Raw genomic sequence first — 22,292 nt, 5'->3', positions numbered from 1 at the left:
CCAAAGCTGTATCATTAACAAATTAATCAAAGTAGCCATTTCAGATGAGTTTGACCTTTCAAGGTTACCGGGTCAAAGGTCATGGGACCAATACAACAGTGACACACAACTTCAGATTAGATTAGATTAGAAAGAACTTTATTAATCCCTTGGGAAGACTCCCTCAGGGAAAGTGAGGTTCCAATAGCACTGTATAGCAGCACACAGGGTAAGAAGCACACAGAGTATCAAAAGTAGAATTAAAAAACAATTTGCAAAATGTAAATACAAATATAAATACCAGAAATACTGCTTGCTGCTGGCTTAAACTGTTCCTCTCCTTCCCGTCCCCTGTCTTCCTGTTACTCTTCCTCCCCCCTAGTGAGGAGTTTTACAATCTGATGGCCTGAGGGACAAAAGAGTTTTTCAGGAATTTTTCAGCATCTTTAAATTTCGACCCCTGTGTAATTCTTCAATTGACCCCTACGTGGCTGCCTACTGGAAATTCAAGTGGACAGTTTTTTCAAAAGAGGATTTACGGTAGCTTTGGTGCTTGCATCACCATTTGAAGGATTCCTCTGTAAATATTCTCTTATCTGCTGCACTAAGGTCTCTATAGAAAACCTACGGGTGATGTCATACATGCTTTGTCCGGCATACAGTGTATGTTAAAAACAAATAACTTAGTCATTGAGGGCAGCACGGTGGATTAGTGGTTAGCACTGTTGCCTCACAGCGAGAAGGTTGTGGGTTCAATTCCCGTGGCCTTTCTGTGTGGAGTTTGCATGTTCTCCCCGTGTTTGCATGGGTTTCCTCTGGGTGCTTCGGTTTCCTCCCACATCCAAAGACATGCGGGTTAGGTGGATTGGAATCTTTAAAATTGTCCTTAGTGTTATGTGCTGACGCGGGTCAGAGAACCGAACCAGCATCTGACAAGGACCCAGCGCTAAATAACCAGAAAGCGGTTCCAAAAACAAAACAAATTTATTTCCCTCCTGTGCAATAATTTCTGTACAACATAAATGTTCGGTTGTCTGGCGAGGTGAAGGACGGCGCGCTCTCCAGCGCCCAAATGGATCAAAGCCCGGCGCTTCTGGACTTAGATTCACCGCCGAACACCCCCCAGGTGGATACGACAAACTGACACTGTGAAGGACGGAAAAGGTGAGGTAAGTCAACAGAGCTACAATAAATATCCTTCAAAGGCACACACTATCAGCAACACATTCAGGTCTGAATTTAAACTTTATGTAAATGAGCAGCTTCTCACAACAGGTGGAGGATCATCAATCCGTACGCCACGACAGTGAGGAGCAAACTGCACAATTCTCATCAATGTTCAAATATACTGCGTAACAAAATACCAAATTACTGTTAACACTTATTCAGACAATCATCACCTCTGATGTGTGCTGACACCATGTGTCCCTCACCCGTCCTCCTTCACAGGCACGATGTGTCAAACCCTGGCGCAGTCCTCAGCGTCTCACAAACGAACGTCACAAGGTCGAGTTCCCGGCAATTCTGCTCGAATCACTCATGGCTTAAATGCAGAACGCCATCTCATTATTTGCTTCAGCTGAAAGTCTTTAAGTTTGCACGTGAGCATCGTCCACAGGTGCTGCAAGTCGTTAGGCCTGCACGTGAACATCCTCCGCAGGTGCAGCCAATAGTTCTGATGAAGGTGAAGGACTCTTCCACCAGCACCTTCTCCACAGAAAAAACCAGTTTGCATACCACCTGGAGAGTAAAGAAAAGAAAACAACACCAAAATGTCCAGCCAAACCCCCCAACACACAACAGTACCCCCCCATCAACGGGAAGCCTCCCGGCAACCGAACAGACCAGACCCGAGAACAGCACCTCATTCCGGGATCCAAGACAGGAAGCCGACGGCGTAACGCTCCCAAAGTCCACAGCAGACAGCAGGACAGGGCACCGCGGCTGGAAGGCCGGCTGGCATCAACAAAAACCCCAAAAGAGTCCCATATACAACCTAACATACAAGAAAAACACAAAACCCACCCAAATCCTCCCCAGGGGACCGCCCATCCAACCCCGGGAAGAAAAGAAAAACTCCCAAATCCAATAACCCAACATAGCCCCAACAACACAATACAAACATAAATTCACAAAGAAAAATAACAAACAACCCCCCCCAGAACGACGTGCAGAGCCCAACACCCCCCAGAAGACCTTTACCGCCAGTTCCAGGAGTAACAACCAAAGCCGGAATCCCACAGAGGTCCCCAGGTATACATGGAGCAACAGCGCCCCCCAGAGGACCGTACCATCAACCCCAGGAGGCACCCTCCCCACAACCCAGGAACCCCAGACCCGGCCACACTTGGCTAGTCGGCCCCACAATCAATTCCTCCCCAGAGGACCGTCCCATCAACCCTGGAGGTGGAACCTGGAACGAAACATAAAAAACAAAAAAATCCAACCCCCGGGGGACTTCATTAAACCACCCCGGGGGCAAATAAAACAACCAGCAAACCCTGTTACCCCCCCCAGCACCCCGAAAGACCCCAGATCACTCCCAGAGCCTATTGTCAGCTCAATTTTGGCAAACGGCACAAAACTACCAAGCTGGGGAAGGAAACAGGAAAAACTAACCCAGTCCCATCCCCTAAGCGCAGCGGAAAACCAGAAATACGTCCGGTGCCCCAACCCGACCATACCACCAGCCCATCGGGAGGGGTGGAACTACCGAAATGGCGAACGGCACAGATCGGCCCACCACTCCGACTGAGGTACGTTCCTGCTGCACCACACCCCGGTAACACCAATGACGAACAGTCAAAGGCCCACCGGGGCTGGAGTGGAACCGGGCATCAACCAAACCCCAAAAAAATGCCCCTGACAACCCCCCCTAGGTGCAGAGATTTTCTGAGAAACGCTCAGCGTAACCAACCTGCACCACCCCACAACCCAAAAGACAAACGGTCTTAGAGCATGTGAGGTTGGGGTTAGGGAAACAGGGAAATAAAAACAACAAAACAAAACGACCCATTCCTCAAACAGAAATTACCTAAGTCCAAATAATGAAAACATACGATTACCTGAGTCCAGCCGAGCTCCAAACTGCCAGTCGTTCACTCCACCAGAACCGCCTCTAAGTCCCTAAACAATTTATAACCCCTAAATGAAAACAAAAACAGACCAAATAACTAAATAACCAAAGGTCTGCCCCCTTTTTTTTTTTTTTTTGTGCATTATTATGCCTGTCTAAAAACACCTGGAGATACGTCATCATTATCTTTCTTGACGCTTATGTGACCGTGGCAATATGGCGGCTTCAGCTCGTCCGAGCTGCATGGGCTCATCCGCAAAAGGAGCCAGAGGTCCCGTCGGAGGAGTCTCAGTGGGGCGAAGAAGAGGCAGCCCTGATCTGTGTTGGGGAAAGCCCTGAGACGAAAAGACCCGCTCTGATGTCCGCCCTCTCTCACGTCCACGCTCCTTTATCCGATCATCTAGACGAATAGCCAAAGATATTAGCTCATCTAAATCTTTTGGTTCGTCATGGACTGCTAGCTCGACTTTTAATGAATCGTTCAAACCATCCACAAACACTCCTCTCAAAGCTGCGGCATTCCAACCGGACTGAGCAGAAAAAATTCGGAAATCCACGGAATAATCCGCCGCACTCCACCTCCCCTGCCTGAGATTCAGCAACCGTTGGGCAACGGTATTTGTTTTCACCGGATGGTCAAAAACCAATCGGAACTCCCGGTAGAAATCCTTAAAGGATCCTAACAATGGAGAGTTATTGCTCCACAACGCAGTGACCCAAGCTAAGGCGTCACCACAATTTGTCACATATGAGACACGGCTACCATCAGAAGAGAAGGAAGCCGGTCGCTGAGCAAAAACCAGAGAACATTGCATCAAAAACGGAGCACAGGCTTCAACGTTTCCTGCATAAGGCTCCGGTTGGCAAATAATTGGTTCGGAAGCCGAATCTCTGGGTGACGGAGTTATCTGCACCGGTATCGATGGTGCTGCAGCTGGAGCAGCAGGAAGCGGAACGGCTTGCGCTGCGAGCTCCGTAATGCGGGCATCTGTTTGTTTAATTTGGTTTGCGAGATGCTGTAATTGCTCCCATATCTTCTCCAAGTGTTCTTGAACTCTTTCCGCAAATGGAACCGCTTCTGCCGCTGGGTCCATTTTGGAATGGCCGGGAACTACTGTTATGTGCTGATGTGGGTCAGAGAACCGAACCAGCATCTGACAAGGGCCCAGCGCTAAATAACCAGAAAGCGGTTCCAAAAACAAAACAAATTTATTTCCCTCCTGTGCAATAATTTGTGTACAACATAAATGTTCGGTTGTCTGGCGAGGTGAAGGACAGCGTGCTCTCCAGCGCCCAAATGGATCAAAGCCCGGTGCTTCTGGACTCAGATTCACCGCCGAACACCCCCCAGGTGGATACGACAAACTGACACTGTGAAGGACGGAAAAGGTGAGGTAAGTCAACAGAGCTACAATAAATGTCCTTCAAAGGCGCACACTATCAGCAACACATTCAGGTCTGAATTTAAACTTTATGTAAATGAGCAGCTTCTCAAAACAGGTGGAGGATCATCAATCCGTACGCCACGACAGTGAGGAGCAAACTGCACAATTCTCATCAATGTTCAAATATACTGCGTAACAAAATACCAAATTACTGTTAACACTTATTCAGACAATCATCACCTCTGATGTGTGCTGACAGCATGTGTCCCTCACCCGTCCTCCTTCACAGGCACGATGTGTCAAACCCTGGCGCGGTCCTCAGCGTCTCACAAACGAACGTCACAAGGTCGAGTTCCCGGCAATTCTGCTCGAATCACTCATGGCTTAAATGCAGAACGCCATCTCATTATTTGCTTCAGCTGAAAGTCTTTAAGTTTGCACGTGAGCATCGTCCACAGGTGCTGCAAGTCGTTAGGCCTGCACGTGAACATCCTCCGCAGGTGCAGACAATAGTTCTGATGAAGGTGAAGGACTCTTCCGCCAGCACCTTCTCCACAGAAAAAACCAGTTTGCATACCACCTGGAGAGCAAAGAAAAGAAAACAACACCAAAATGTCCAGCCAAACCCCCCAACACACAACACGTAGGTGTGTGTGTGGGTGTGTCTGTGTTTGTTTGTCTATTTGTGGCCCTGCAACAGTCTGGCATCCTGTCCTGGGTGTACCCCGCCTCGCGCTCTGTGACTGCTGGGATAGGCTCCAGCCCCCCGCGACCCATAATTGGACTAAGTGGTAGAAGATGAATGAATGAATGAATACACTTGCTGACCCTCAGTCATTTGACAAAGTTTGGTCCAAATTGAATGAAAAGCCATAGATTTTTATTTATTTATTTTGCACACAGGCAGGTGGACACACAGGACCAAAAACAATACACCTCACATTTGCTGCAGCTGCATGCAGGCATTTAAAAAAATGAAGTCAAATACTGAGTGTGCAGCACATGAAGCATAAAAGGGCTCTGGAAAAACATAAACAGACATGTATAAGACTGCCTTTGAACCTTTCTTCAGGAGCAGGGTTTCAATAGGTTATCCACAGAAGACCAAAAGAAAAAGAAAAGCCTTCATTACACAGAATATAAAGCCTAAGTGGAGAGGAAAAAAGGCTGTGGAATGGCTGCCTGTGTGTGATAGGTGGAATCTACTCAGCTCTGATGCTTTGGTTGTTCTGGCCTGCTGCACGCAGGACTACCACTGGACCATACAGATTGCTGCCATTATGGAAAGTGGGTCTATGGTGGCAAATAGAGCTCAGCTCTCATAAGGAAACATAACACTGATGTCTGCCTTAGGCTTATTTGGACATCGGAATACAGAGTATGGTGGGATTTGCATAAAACGAATGCACTAAAATTAATTTTAATGTGGCTGTCTGGTTTGTTTTCCCTCCAACAACTTAACACTACCGGCGTAACGTTGTTTTTGTTGACAAGTGATGCAAATTCGCTGGGACGCCAATGCAGGGTTACAAAACAATGCGTCAATGCAAAAATGTCATTTTGTCATGCAAAATGTAACGCATAGCCTATCGGTATTAATGTCCCTGTACTTTTGTGATTACCATAAGGAGGAACTACAGGGACAGTGATTGCTGCATGGTTTAAAGGTGACGTCATAATTGAATTGCAGATGAGACACGAGCAAATGCTGTGGACAAACAAAAAAACAAGCCAATGCATTTGAAATTACAGGAGGCTCATTGAGGTTTAAGTTATTTTACTTAGATGCTAAAACAACTTGTAACAGAATCCCTGTGAGGGAACAAAGGTTGGGTCCAAGCCTCAACTGCCACTGCTGAGAAATGAAGCCAACCCTGAAGTGCCAAATCTTAAAGATTCTTGAACGGACACTTGGGGCACCAAAGGTGAATCACTCCCCATCGACCCCATGTTAAAATTCCCAATGTTCCAGCAGAAACAAATGTTTACAGCCTGGTGCAGAATAATGGTGTTGACTGTCCACATGTACAGTCCCTGTACATGAGGAAGGAGCAGGGGGATAATTAGGGCTGTGGTCACTTTAAGTGGCCCAGTGGTAGTGGCTGCTAGCTCCTATGCACTCAACTGTGTTTGTCAGATCTGTACATTTTATTTCAGACTAGAAAAGAACAGAGTTTGCCTACATTTGTCAAGGTCCAAGACACCCCGCCCTGTTCATACTTACATACATACATACACATCTGTATACATAAAGGGCTACGTCTGTCTGTCCGGGATAAACTCCCAAACTATAATATGTAGCCCTAAAAACTATATACATTCTGAAGCCTCATGACATGGGGAACAAACTGGTACTATTTTTTTAAAAGTTGAACTGAAAATTACCCCCAAAATAGTCATTTATGTAAAACCACACAGTGTTGCACCATATGCGATAAACTCCCAAACTATAATATGTAGCCCTAAAAACTATATGACATGGGGAACAAACTGGTACCCTTTTTTTTAAAGTTTAACTGAAAATTACCCCCAAAATAGACGGCTGTGGGTATGACCAGGCAGATTCAAATTTCCAGCCCTGTATATGTGTTGGCCATCTCTGTTTATTTAATCCCTTCCTTCAGCTACTTTATGTTCTCAAATGTTAAGCACCTGACTGTCCTGTACAACCCAGTTTGGCTTCCTGTCTGAATACATTCATTTTATGTTTGTAAAATTGCAAATTGCAAAATGTTTGTATTAAATCCTAATTGATGTAAATAAGTCCAAGACAAGTGACTTGGAAATGTACATGTATCCATCCCCTGACTTGTCTGAAGAAAATTGGCAATCAAAGTGATTATTTACAGGTATTATACCAAAGTGGCCCATTGCTTATGCAACCCGTCATCTTGGCATCTACATTTTTAAGTAATTTCTATCAAGTTGTTGAGATTTGCTTTGAGTTTGATTGTAAGGAAGATATTTTTAGATTTTTTTTATATTGAGAAGCCTGAATTACTTTTTGTATTTGAAATAGCATAAACAAATTAAAATGTGTGAAATATCAAGCGTCCCATTACTTTTGGAGGGTACTGTACCAAGGTCAGAGGAGGCCAGGCTCCACCGTGCACTACGAAGGCCAGACACTAAGAGCAATGCATCATTTTGCATTGTCAGATATTCTGTAGAGCTGTGTTCTTCATATTCATTTCATGGATCATTTCATTTGGAACCTTTTTCCTCTCCGGGTCTTTGAAAGAATTTGTGTCTTCAGTGCTACTCTGTGATTTTTTTTTTTTTTTTTTTGTCATCGTGACTGTGGATTTGTAATGACAGCCGTTCTGTTTAGGTGACTCGAACTACACCATTTATTTATCCTTTCTGTCTGCACTTGAAAGTCTGGCCTTTAATAGGTGATTATTGCAGTTCCACTGCAGATAAAACTTGCAAATAAATCATTTCTACAGGTCAAAATCCTGATCCATTTGTGCACCAAAATATCACCTTTTATGAAGTGTGCATGGACGCTACCTTGCTTGAACAGTGGCAAAACTGAACCTACACAGGACATTAACAAAGAAGCTCTAAAAATGTGATCACATCCTACTGAAATCCAGCATGTTTTATTTTATTTACTTATTTATTGAGTTTACTAGCAGTTGTTGTTATGTAGTCCCACAGTGCCAAAGAATTCTTTATGGTGCTTGTCTCTAAATAAAACATTTATTGGAAAGGTTTTTGGTATTTTCACAGCAAGACAGTACAGATTACTGTACGTTATTTACCATATTTAGGTTCTGCAAAGCCTGGGAATTATAAAAAAAAGCATTAACTGATTAATAATGACTTCAAGCTTCCTCATTTAATATTTACAGCAGATTTACACACTGAAAGGCACAATAAGGAAAACCTGTTGAAGATATTCATACATTCAGGTGTTTAAGTAACTGAACAGTGACACAACCACACTATAAGCAACACTCTGTCTGTCTGTATGCCTGCCTGCCTGTTCCCCTACTACTCTCGCGTCCTTTCACTAATTTCAAACAGACTTGATATGCGTTTGACACTTAATTCCATAATTGTCCTTAAAGGGTTTGTTTTGCCAAGCTCATTGGAGTCAAATGTCAAAGTTGTTTTGTTTGTATTTTCCAGCTCCGATGTCAAAACTGTACACACATACGTACGTAGGTTGTTTATGGAATTGCCCAAGTGACATCATTGGGATTTGCATCAAACTTGGCACGTATTTTGAGCTGGGTTCTGGAATTTCCCAGGCCAAAGTCAAATTTTTGAAGGCCATTCATTGGGGCCAAAGTTGTGGCCAAAGTTGTGTCTGTTTTTTTTTGACAACTGCTCCCATGTCCTTTTGCGGTGGTGTCTAACCAGATCCTTACTCTGGATGGCATTACCCTGACCTCTAGTAATACTGTGAGAAATCTTGGAGTCATTTTTGATCAGGATATGTCATTCAATGCGCATATTAAACAAATATGTAGGACTGCTTTTTTGCATTTGCGCAATATCTCTAAAATTAGAAAGGTCTTGTCTCAGAGTGATGCTGAAAAACTAATTCATGCATTTACTTCCTCTAGGCTGGACTATTGTAATTCATTATTATCAGGTTGTCCTAAAAGTTCCCTGAAAAGCCTTCAGTTAATCCAAAATGCTGCAGCTAGAGTACTGACAGGGACTAGAAGGAGAGAGCATATCTCACCCATATTGGCCTCTCTTCATTGGCTTCCTGTTAATTCTAGAATAGAATTTAAAATTCTTCTTCTTACTTATAAGGTTTTGAATAATCAGGTCCCATCTTATCTTAGGGACCTCATAGTACCATATCACCCCAATAGAGCGCTTCGTTCTCAGACTGCAGGCTTACTTGTAGTTCCTAGGGTTTGTAAGAGTAGAATGGGAGGCAGAGCCTTCAGCTTTCAGGCTCCTCTCCTGTGGAACCAGCTCCCAATTCAGATCAGGGAGACAGACACCCTCTCTACTTTTAAGATTAGGCTTAAAACTTTCCTTTTTGCTAAAGCTTATAGTTAGGGCTGGATCAGGTGACCCTGAACCATCCCTTAGTTATGTTGCTATAGACTTAGACTGCTGGGGGGTTCCCATGATGCACTGTTTCTTTCTCTTTTTGCTCTGTATGCACCACTCTGCATTTAATCATTAGTGATAGGTCTCTGCTGCCCTCCACAGCATGTCTTTTTCCTGGGTCTCTCCCTCAGCCCCAACCAGTCCCAGCAGAAGACTGCCCCTCCCTGAGCCTGGTTCTGCTGGAGGTTTCTTCCTGTTAAAAGGGAGTTTTTCTTTCCCACTGTAGCCAAGTGCTTGCTCACAGGGGGTCGTTTTGACCGTTGGGGTTTTACATAATTATTGTATGGCCTTGCCTTACAATATAAAGCGCCTTGGGGCAACTGTTTGTTGTGATTTGGCGCTATATAAAAAAATTGATTGATTGATTGATGTGCTTGACTAACCATACCCAGACAGCAAATACATCCGGGCCAGATGTAGTAGATGTAGATATTCCAGACTTTGAACGTGACTCTCACATTGCCCTCAGAACTGGAGTATGTGTGCATAACTGCACTGGGGAGTAACACGCTTTTATCATAGTGTCAGTAGCCTAATTATGTTACAATGGTGAGACAAGTGTATTTCCAACATGATTTATGAAACAGCAGTGAACTACCTGTGTTATTCTAATGCTACAAGCCAAAAAGGTCAAATGACAGCGGGGTGGGTCTTCAGGTGGCGAGTGGTGTTTCAGGTTGAAGTAGATTCTGTCTGCTACAAACTGTCACATTTATTCAGTTGTAATAGTGTGATGATCTCTGTGTGTTAAAACCATGTCCTCTAACAGTCAAAATTACCTTCTCACCCTCTGCCATCCCCCCACAAGGCATCACATCTTGGCCCTGTGTCGGAACCAGCAATGCCAGATTAAAAATGGAGCACAGATTACAGAGGGCAGTGTGCGGCCACACATCACCTCCAGGTTTCTTCTTTTTTTTCCCACAGTGTTCTGCCCTGCCTATAAGCAGTGTGATGCACAGCACTGTAGCTGATGAGAAAGAACAATTTAAGGGAAGCAATTGCATGAATTACACAGAACTTGATGTGTACCAAACTAGACGTGTTCTGCTGTTAATCAGTGGTGATGGTAAAAATGGGACTGTGCCACGTCCAGGAGTCATAAACACCTTGTATCTTTTTACTATTTTTACTGTGCTCTTCCAGATGGAGGTGGTGGTGGTGATTGGGGGAGGAGGAGGGAGCACAGCCATGTATTGTTTGACTTTTGTGTAATTGTATAAGACTGATTTATCGTTTCACCTGCTAAATGCAATTAATTTTCAATAACCTGTGCAAGGATGCATCACATTGAAATTTTGGAGGTGATCCAGAATCCCGATCTGGATCACCTCCAAAATTCAGTGAAGTCTTTCATGCCCTAATATCTATGTGTGCTGCAAATTTGGTGAGAATCCATGAAGTAGTTTTGAAGTAATCCTTCCTCTATATCTATCTAAATCCTCTATATGGACAAAAGAACAGTATGAGCAGGTCAGAATTCAAAATGAATGGAAAATGAATGCTCAGAATGGAAAGCTTGGCTGTACCTAACACCATGATGTGAAGGACCTCGGCATCCAGGTGTTTTGCTTTAATGGTGGAAAATCCATCATTTTGTGCACTGAATTAAATCTTTTCAGAGATTCTGTTCATAATAATCTCGTTAAGTACTAAATGCAATGTTCTGAAAAGAAAGAGCCACTAGTTGTATAGATTATCAAATCATTCTAACTTCTATTCCTCCTTTTGGGAAATCTGGTGTTTAACCAATTATCTGCAGAGTCCACTTTCATTAGAACAGTACAGAGAGTCAAAATGGTTTCAATAAATAATGCAAAATTTTACTTATTAGAAGAATGTTTGTCCTGCATGGTAAAGGTTAGATACACTGACCACATTTTAGACTAATCCCTTATTCTGATAACACCAACATCTGGTAAAATAGCAGTTAAATTGTCAACAAGGATGACTATTTGTTTTAAATATCTCTTTGCTGCATGTTTAATTCAGTCAGACAAATTGCTTCAGAAGAGGCTTTATTATGGGTGATTGCAGTCTTTGAAGCACTACTGCATACCTGAGCAACAAACAGCGTCATCACTTCCAAGGAGAAAATGTTTTTGACCGCTGCTCTTTGTTGGGTGGTTTATTATCAGGATGACTGGAAAACTAATCAGACAATCACATGAAACAGGATTGACAATGACCTAAAACAGAAAATATAAAATGTTATGGTGATTCTGAATTAAAAGACAGCTCCAAGGTATTTTCGAAATGATTGTGTGGAACACTTCTACGAAGGAATTGATGTGACACAACATCTAACATGGAGTAGACACATTTACACTATGAGGTGCATCTCTACGAAACAGCAAAGGAGAACATTTGCTGTACTTAATAACTATATTTTACATATTTACAAGATGGGCGATTTTGCACTTTGGTAAAGGTACAAACTCTAACAAATTATATTTTCCTTAGATAGAGAATTGGCACAGGTGGTCTTCTGGGGGTCTGAACCCCTCCAATTAAGAATATTAAAGTAGACCTGCATTGAAATAAATGCAGTCTGATCTTTGGACCAAAAAATGACTTATATTTACACATAACATCCTTCTGAATATAGTAAAGTAAATCTGCAAGCCCAGATCTGTCATTCAACGGAGAAATCTTCATTTGAAAATGACAAATTTACAGCTAACATTTAGCCCTCCGCAAATTGTCCCTCTCATCATGGACGCTGCCGAGACGTCAGGGACAAGACCCTCTCCCAGCATGCATTGCGAGCGCCAACTGTAATTTGTGTATTTACGTCAGTTTGCATCTGCACCTTTTTCTTGTCTTATATGGAAGGATCTACTTTTTAAAACTTCATATTGTCTTGCGGTATGCTTGGTGAGTACACATTTCTTTTATTTGTGCTTGAAAATTATTTTTGTGGACTTTTTCATACGCCCGTTTGATTGAGTGGTGTCGCATTGAAAATCTACTGTCTTTCACCTCCGGTGTACCATCGCGGGCTACGGAGGCGAGACCCGCAAAGAATTCAAGTCATTAAAAATATATAAACCTCTCTCAGCGGCCACGGAGCTCTGCGGCTCTGATTACCGAGACGTGCGGCGCTGCCGATTTTGCAGCAAGAAGTCTGTCCTTGCGAGCAACAGGTGTCACCGTGCGCACTGCATTAAAATGGCGAGCATAGTCTCTGGACTTGTGCCAAGTTGGCTGCAACTCCATTCAGTAGACAGAGAGGTGGTGCTGGCTGCACAGCAGACACGGGGGTGTGAGTGCCGCGGCGGCATTTAACGAGCGCATGCACTCGGTAAGCGTATTGGGGGCAGTGAGAGCGAGGCGTCAGGGAATAATGTCGCCCGCTGTCGATGCCGCCGCTGATCTGATCCCCGAATCTGAGCAAGCAGAGCTGTATCTCACATTCATTGCAGCTTACTTTTGGATGTTGAAACCAGGATGTGTATAACAGTAACATTACTAAGAGATAAAATCAATTTCAATGCGGGATCGGACTGAAGGCGGGAGCGCGTCGTCTTGTCACCAACGTCATGGAAGTGATCCGGATGTACAAACTGTTTTCACAGAGGGCTAAATGTTAGCTGCAATTTTGTCATTTTTAAACGAATATTTCTCAGCTGAATTACAAATTTGGGCTTACAGATTTACTTTACTGCATTCACAAGGGTCTTATAAATACATATCAGCTATTTCTTTTCTGAAATCTGACCACATTTATTTCAATGCAGGTCTCCTTTAAGGTAAACCTCTCAAAGGAGGTTAAAAACAACAGCTTATCCATCTGTAATTGTAAATATTATATTATATTTGACATATTCATGCCTGGAAAACCTTGTATAGAATTTCAGACACCCTGAAAGTGACCCAAACAATTTCTTAGTTGAATGTTTCGTCTGCATTGCAAAGGCTCATATACGTCTGTGGTCCAATGTGTGGTTTGTGGTCCAAGCAAACAATATTGTCGTTGATTGTCAGTAGCTATGTAGCTTGTTTAATAAAGTTTACTTTCTTACCTTTAGAAGTTCCTAATTAGATTGTGTGATGTGTCTATGCTAACGTGAGCTAGTTTCTGATTTTTGCCTTATGTTACAGTTCATCTAGCTAACGTCAGCTAGCTAAAGTGAATATTTGTCATTACTTGACTTTACGTAACCAATGTTATGGAACTAAATCCAGGCCAAAAGTTTTGTAATCTGAAAAAAAATCTGAAACTGAAAATTCAATGTTTGTTCTTGAATTTTATAATCATTTAAAAGTATTATAAAAATAAGTGTAAGATATATATTTTTCAGTTTAAATACATTTTTGATTCAGCTAAATAATTATTTGATCAAATAATTTATTTTCATTCATATTTCTTTTTCACCTTCAGAACTTTTTTCACTTTCAGATCTTATTTTTTCAGTTTCAAACTTTTGGCCCCGTTCTGGTGTGGGAGGGTGTGGCTTCGATTGACAGGGGCGTGGAATTGTGAGTGACAGCAGAGCAATCAGTCCTCACATGATGTTGCTTTCAGGAAACGTTGGCACTTTGATAGGTAATGACTCTGCTCCCATCTCCATCGCGGATTACTACGCAGCTGGCGCGTGAAAGAAAATAGAGAGAATGAAAAAAGGGGAAAAAAAGAAACTGAAAAAAAAGATCTGAAAGTGAAAAAAAATAAATATGAATGAAAATAAATTATTTGCTCAAAATAATTACAGAGCTGAATCAAAAATATATTTAAACTGAAAAATATATATCTTACACTTATTTTTATTTTTGATAATACTTTTTAAATTATTATAAAATTCAAGAACAAACATTGAAATTTCAGTTTCAAAATTTATTTTTTCAATCTTTTTTTTTATTTTCAGATTACAAAACTTTTGGCCTGGATTTAGCTCCATAAGTGTTACATAAAGACCTCATGCACGTGCACACACACACCCAATAGGTAAGGACACCCTGATTGTCATTGTGTAATTCAGATTCTGCAACAGTTTGCAAGTAATTTGCTACTGTAGGCTGTATCATCAACATTATTTTGGTATTTGCATATTGTAGAAAATCAGGCACATCAGCTGAACCACCATTCATACAAAGTCTGTAAGAACAATGAATACAGTTAGTTTTCTGCTTCTTTATTATTAATATTATTATAATTAGAATTATTATTATTTAGAAGCGTGTATAGAACCGAACCAACACGCAAAGTTTGCCTGTCTGCAGGTTTATCATGGTAATGTACCTTTATTTTTTCCTTTTAGCCATATTCCATGGCAACTGTACTATTTAAGTTTGTTTGAGAAACATCCTGAACAGTTTCTTCCAAAATCCCATTATTCAGGGTGTTGTATAATTGATTTAAAGGAGCTTCTTAACATCAGGCTGCTTTGGTGGCACCTGACAGTGCTCAGGTTAATGGTGTGAACACAGCAACCCTGCTTTTCCCAACCTGTCATGTGGTAATTGGCCAATGGTTTCCTTTAATAGCAGTCTGCCACAGGGACTGCAAACACTGCTTAAATTGTCTACAAAATAATTGGTTGACCATGAATGAGGAGGGTTCACAGTAAACATAAATCCTCTGACTGCAAGCTCAGACAACATTATTTTGTAACACATACAATATTCTTAATGTGTGCATGCCTTATCTGGATAAAAACCTCATTATTGCCTGCACTGTGTGCTTGTCTTGCAGGGTATCCATCGAGGCAAATGAGAGAGATGCACAGAAGAAGACGGTGGCAGGAATAATAAGATGAGAGTGTTTAAAGATGTTAGCCGCTAAAGAACAAAGCACAATCCAACGAGAAGCAGTGACATGTCGCCTGCGTATCACCACAAATTCACAGGAGGCCAATGAATGAAACTCACCAAAAAGAGAAATACATTTTTTTTTGTGATTTTTACATGGAGACATTACCATCTGTCAATGAAGATGCTCATGAGACGATTTTGTTTCCAGCACTGAACAATTCAACATCCAGCTGATTTACCAACAGAGTCAACTCTTCTGTAGGGTAACCACGGTGGTATAAAACTCTTCTCATTGTTTGGTCCAGCACATGACCCTCAGAAAAGCACCAATGGCCTGCAACTTAGGCATGGTGACGAGTGCCTTGTTTTGGTCTGTAGTCATTGTATATTTGACTCATATTGGCAGAGTCAATGGAGACTGCTGGTTAATTGAGGGTGAAAAGGGCTTTGTATGGCTTGCAATTTGTAGCCAAAACCAACCACCTTATGAAGCTGTGCCACAGCATATCAACAGCACCATTGTGGACCTACGTCTGAATGAGAACAAAATCAAAAGTATCCATTATTCTGCCCTCAGTCGCTTTGCCAACTTAACCTACCTTAACTTGACAAAGAATGAGATCTCCTATATCGAGGACGGGGCCTTTTCTGCTCAGTTTAACTTACAAATCCTTCAAATGGGATTCAACAAGTTGCGGAACCTGACAGAGGGAATCCTCAGGGGTTTAGGAAAGCTGCAGTACCTCTACCTCCAGGCAAACCTGATCGAGACTGTGACACCCAATGCCTTTTGGGAATGCCCCAACCTAGAGAACATTGACCTTTCCATGAACCGAATTCAGCAGCTAGATGGCGCCACATTTACCAGCTTGACGAAGCTTACCACCTGCGAGCTGTACATTAACCCTTTTAACTGCTCATGTGAGTTATTTGGTTTTGTCAAATGGCTCTCCAATTTTCCGAACAAGACGAATGAACGTATGGTGTGTGACTCCCCACCTGATATCTCTGGGTACAGCCTGCTGAGCCAGAATCCGAACAATCCAAAATATCGAAATGCACTTCACATGCTCAACACTGTGTGTACTGAGGATAATGTGACACCATTTCTTCCTGTGCCCACTGAGACTACTAGTCCCCTACCGGATTCAACTCTTTGTGGGCTGGAAGATTGTCCCTCAGGGACAGAACCAGAAGACATTACAATTAGTACAATGAACAATGATGTGGAAGTAAATCCTATGATGAAAGTGAAGAAAGTCTCAAATACAGCTGCAACCATCTCAGTCCATATTCCCAATCCTTATAAAAAGATGTACCTTCTGGTTCTGTACAACAACAGTTTTCTGACAATTATTCAGAATCTGAAAGATATTAAGGAAGATATTGATCTAAAAAACCTCGAGCCCCACAATAACTACACATACTGTGTCATCTCAATACGTAATTCTCTTCGACACAACCACACCTGTCTGACAATCACTACTGGCCCTTGGAATGGAAAAGATAGAGTGATAAACAACACAACGGCTACTCATTACATTATGACAATTTTAGGCTGCCTCTTTAGCATGGTTGTTTTTCTGGGTCTTGTCTACTACTGCTTGAGGAAAAAGCGGCAAAAAGATGAAAAGCACAAAAAATCAGGTAACCTGAAGAAAAATATCATGGAGCTTAAGTACAGCCAGGAACTGGAAGGAGGGACTATTTCTCGAATGTCACAGAAGCAACTGTTGGCAGGGGACAGCATGACTCGGATGCCGTATTTACCATCTGCAAGCGAAATAGAACAGTACAAATTTCAAGAAATAAGCGACACACCTAAAATGGTGAAAGGAAATTACATGGAAGTGCGAAGCATGGATCATCATGAACGCCGTGAATGTGAGATGGGAATGGCTGGGAATAGCCAGGGATCAGTGGCGGAGATTTCCACCATTGCGAAAGAGGTGGATAAAGTGAATCAGATAATAAATAACTGTATAGATGCTCTGAAGTCAGAGTCCACCTCTTTTCAGGGGGTGAAATCAGGAGCTGTGTCGACTGCAGAGCCACAGCTAGTACTAATATCAGAACATCCGCAGAGCAAATCTGGGCTTCTGGCCCCAGCTTATAAGGACAGCTACCACCATTCTCTGCAGAGGCATCGGTCCTCAGATGTCTCGCCAAAGAGGCCCAGCACTGCCACAGGAGGGCCCATGAGAAGCCCCAGGCCTTATCGCTCTGAATCCAAGTACATAGAGAAAACGTCCTCAACAGGAGAGACTATCCTCACTGTAACACCTGCTGCAGCCATCCTGAGGGCTGAGGCGGAGAAGATCCGTCAGTACAGCGACCACCGACACTCGTATCCCGATGCCCAGATCGAGGAGCTTGAAGGACCTGACAGCCACAAGTCACCCATGCTGGAGCCTCTTACTCATTCCCGCTCCAGAGACTTAGCATATTCTCAACTGTCATCGCACTATCACAATCTAAGTTACTCCTCAAGCCCTGAGTACTACTGCAAACCTTCACACAGCATCTGGGAGCGATTCAAACTCCACCGAAAACGACACAAAGATGAGGAGTATATGGCCGCAGGTCATGCGCTCCGCAAGAAAGTCCAGTTTGCGAAGGACGAAGATCTGCATGATATTTTAGACTACTGGAAAGGAGTATCAGCTCAACATAAATCTTAACCTCTTGAAGCACTTTTAATGGAATTTACTGAAGTGACACAAGAACCTCATGTAACAATGGAAACAAAGGATTCATTATTAGAACTGATGTGTATGACGTTCTCGTTTAACTATGAGGAAAAAAATGGGTACGCTCCCTTAAAATGAAAGATTTGTCATTATGTGAAACATTAAAGCTTTTATCTATTACAGAGACGTTTAGAAATGTCTTCTACAGCAACTGGACTTCTTATTGTTTTTCAAGATGTGATGAGGGGAGAAACATCTTGAAGATCAACAAGAAGCCCAGTTGCTGGAAAGAGAATTTGTAGGTATCTCCAGCCTGGATGACTGAGAACCTTCATCTACAGAGACAATATATCGCAAATTAAGAATATATATGTTACAATAGAGTATTGGGTATCGCCTGGCCAAGTCCTGTGACAGTGGATTTGTTGTTGTGTACAATGAAATTACTATATGAAGAAATGTCTCCTGGAACCTCAATATGTTTTTTGAAGAACTATCTGAAGCCTTCATTTAAAAAGATCTTCATTTCTTCCCTGTATATTTAATTCAACAAACCTATGTACAGATATGGTTCTCTATGTTTGCTGTATAAATGGAAACATAATCATAGCTGACATCAAGTTCATTAAATGAGAATTTTTTTTTAATTATTTTTCTTTAAAGCTATGAGGATGTTTGTCTGCTTAATGGTCAGCATCAGTTTTATTTCCTTTCATTTTTAAAGGTTTCTATACCTGGAGTCTCTTTTAACATCCCCTAAATTACACTTAAATTCTGTACTCACTGGAAGGAATCTGATAAAATTTTTTGCTTGATATAGTTGAGCTGTGTCTTCTTTCATCAACCATCATTTGTATCTTTGCTACCAAAGTAGAAAAACCTGAAATGTTTACAAGTGTTTCTCCACAGTTTGGGAACCGTACAAAATCTTAGAAATTGTTACGTGTTAGTTTTCTTAAAATTGTTATTAGTTTCTCTAAAAGTGAAAATATCATAGAATTTTTTTAAAAACAGGAAAGGAAGAAAACATTTATAAATGAAAAAAAATAGCTGCATCAGTTCAACAACAGGTACTTGTATCAAAGATGCCTTGCAAATAAAAAAAAGAGCCCTCAGAGAATGCAAACCAAAATAACCTGCAGCAAATGCAGCAATTCTGTGCAAATTCACACAATGCAACCAAACACAAAAACACTGCAAAGCTTCACAATGCAAAGGAAGTACCCACAAAACAAACAGCGGCTTCTGCTCCGAGGACTTTTACTTACAGACCTTTCAGTGCTTTTGCGGTGCACTGCTCTTTATCTCTACCTGGTTGGCAGAGCTGATTAACTTTATTCATCATTTTACTCTTATGCTAGCTGTATTTCTGTGTTTCATTGTTTTAATTACAGTGCGCTGAATAGTAGAAATCAGTTAAAGACCTCACAGCAGAATCTTGTGTTGTGCACTTCTGTAATGTTGTGAAAGTTTGCAACGTGTTTGCATGTATTGTCTGAATTTGCAGCAGACACATTATCATTTTTTTAGAGTAGTTTGTATAAATATATATATATTTGTGTTCTCTGTGACCGTTTTTCTATTTTCACGACATTTTTGATGCAATTCTTGTACCTGTTATGGAAATGATGCAGGTGTTTCTGTATTTGTAAAAGTTTTCTGTATTTTCTGGTATTGTCTTAATTTGGAAGCATTGTGGCCGCTATTGGCCAAAGACAGTATACACATGCAGGATAAGGAATTCTGGTAGTGAAGCTAGTGAATTCTGAAGTCTGGTAGTAAACGGCATGGGGGGAAAGCCGCCATGTTCTCTGGCTGTGTTTTAGGAGAGTCAGATGGATGAATGTAACAGATATGTATTCTGATCTGTCTATGGCAGCTTTTATGTATATATATTAATATACTGTATGTTTATTTCATGCTGTTGGCAACTGTTTTTATTTTGCTTCAAGCATTCTTCCAGTGTACTATATCACATAAAGTCTGAGTTCAAAAACTCAAAATACATAGTTGTTCAGAGGGAAGATGCTGCTTGCTAGGAAAGTTAAATTTATTTTTTACTGCAAGGTTTTTTCCCCCTGTATGTTGTTAAAGGTATATACAGTAGTGTTCAGAATAATAGTAGTGCTATGTGACTAAAAAGATGAATCCAGGTTTTGAATATATTTCTTATTGTTACATGGGAAACAAGGTACCAGTAGATTCAGTAGATTCTCACAAATCCAACAAGCCCAAGCATTCATGATATGCACACTCTTAAGGCTATGAAATTGGGCTATTAGTAAAAAAAAGTAGAAAAGGGGGTGTTCACAATAATAGTAGTGTGGCATTCAGTCAGTGAGTTCATCAATTTTGTGGAACAAACAGGTGTGAATAAGGTGTCCCCTATTTAAGGATGAAGCCAGCACCTGTTGAACATGCTTTTCTCTTTGAAAGCCTGAGGAAAATGGGACGTTCAAGACATTGTTCAGAAGAACAACGTAGTTTGATTAAAAAGTTGATTGGAGAGGGGAAAACTTATACGCAGGTGCAAAAAAGTATAGGCTGTTCATTTACAATGATCTCCAATGCTTTAAAATGGACAAAAAACCAGATATACGAGTATGTGGAAGAAAATGGAAAACAACCATCAAAATGGATAGAAGAATTAAGAGAATGGCAAAGGCTCACCCATTGATCAGCTCCAGGATGATCAAACACTGGAGTTACCTAAGTGCTGTGACAGTTAGAAGATGCCTGTGTGAAGCTAATTTATTTGCAAGAATCCCCTGCAACTTCCCTCTGCTAAATAAAAGACATGTGCAGAAGAGGTTACAGTTTGCCAAAGAACACATCAACTGGCCTAAAGAGAAATGGAGGAATATTTTGTGGACTGATGAGAGTAAAATTGTTCTTTTTGGGTCCAAGGGCTGCGGACAGTTTGTGAGATGACCCCCAAACTCTGAATTCAAGCCACAGTTCAAGGTGAAGACAGTGAAGCATGGTGGTGCAAGTATCATGATATGGGCATGTTTCTCCTACTATGGTGTTGGGCCTATATATCGCATACCAGGTATCATGGATCAGTTTGGATATGTCAAAATACTTGAAGAGGTCATGTTGCCTTATGCTGAAGAGGACACGCCCTTGAAATGGGTGTTTCAACAAGACAATGACCCCAAGCACACTAGTAAACGAGCAAAATCTTGGTTCCAAACCAACAAAATGAATGCCTCGCAGATGTGAAGAAATCATGAAAACTGTGGTTATACAACTAATACTACTTTAGTGATTCACAGGATTGCTAAAAAAGCAGTTTGGACATAATAGTTTTAAGTTTGTAGCGTCAACAGCAGATGCTACTATTATTGTGAACACCCCCTTTTCTACTTTTTTTACTAATAGCCCAATTTCATCGCCTTAAGAGTGTGCATATCATGAATGCTTGGTCTTGTTGGATTTGTGAGAATCTACTGAATCTACTGGTACCTTGTTTCCCATGTAACAATAAGAAATATATTCAAAACTTGGATTAATCTTTTTAGTCACATAGCACTACTATTATTCTGAACACTACTGTACCAGACAGACATCCACATGCTCGAGTAAAATTTGAGAATGTGGTACTGATCCCTGACTTACCGGCTGTGAATTTGTACCTTTTTTAATAAACAAGTCTTAACGTTTTTCTTTGCGATATGTTTATATAGCTCATTCAAAACAGGCTCATGATGATTCATGGTATGTTCATGAAGAATTCACAGTAAATACAGCATTTCAACTGCATTAATCTTTAAAACCTGCAATACACTGGCATCCTGTCCCAGGGTGTACTCTGCCTTTCACCCTATGATAGCCCCATGACCCTTAACTGAAGCAAGCGGGCACCAGAAAATGAATGAATGCATGAATTATTATCTTTAAACTAAATATAAATTGTGATTTAATTAACAAAATGTGTTTCTAAAGGAAACTTTGTTTCACGGTTTTTGCAGTTAAAAATATCATTGTACCATGATGATTAATCATGATGATTTAAAATATATAAAATAACATTTTGATTTTACTTACAGGACAAGACCACGGTTTTACTACCTTCATCAATGGAGGCATGAGGTTGTGTTCATATTCCCAGGACTGGTCTCACTTTGTATTTCCAAATAATAAAGCAATAGCTTAATAATAAATTAATATCAGGCAATGAGAATTACTTTAGAATCATACTACAGTTGATATTGTAGCATTAAACAGAGCAGCAAATAAAACAGATCAGTTATGATGTGGAAACCTGTTGTTGTTCAAACCTGTTTGAACGACAACAGATTATTTATATGACAGGTCTGGATC

At 41.3% G+C, this 22,292-nt stretch overlaps 1 protein-coding gene and 1 long non-coding RNA gene across 2 annotated transcripts in view; one reads left to right on the top strand and one right to left on the bottom strand.

The window, feature by feature from the left end:
* Window positions 1-18,948, top strand: part of elfn1a (extracellular leucine-rich repeat and fibronectin type III domain containing 1a) — a 229,527-nt gene extending 210,579 nt beyond the window's left edge. Inside the window, exon 3 of the mRNA XM_034190056.1 lies at window positions 15,218-18,948. Coding sequence (XP_034045947.1) covers window positions 15,585-17,957 — 2,373 coding nt within the window. The 5' untranslated portion in view covers window positions 15,218-15,584 and the 3' untranslated portion in view covers window positions 17,958-18,948. The remainder of the gene's footprint in view (window positions 1-15,217) is intronic.
* Window positions 18,949-21,611: 2,663 nt separating this feature from the next.
* LOC117528193 lies at window positions 21,612-21,899 on the bottom strand. The gene is made up of 2 exons (XR_004565694.1): window positions 21,757-21,899; window positions 21,612-21,726 (listed from the first exon to the last, which is right to left on the bottom strand). It is a non-coding gene; the product is annotated as an uncharacterized LOC117528193 (long non-coding RNA).
* Window positions 21,900-22,292: the final 393 nt, after the last annotated feature.

The sequence above is a fragment of the Thalassophryne amazonica genome, chromosome 16, assembly GCF_902500255.1.
Source record: "Thalassophryne amazonica chromosome 16, fThaAma1.1, whole genome shotgun sequence".
Taxonomy (NCBI): Eukaryota; Metazoa; Chordata; class Actinopteri; order Batrachoidiformes; family Batrachoididae; genus Thalassophryne; species Thalassophryne amazonica.
Note: the sequence above shows the minus strand (reverse complement) of the source record. Positions and strands in the feature narration are given on the sequence as shown.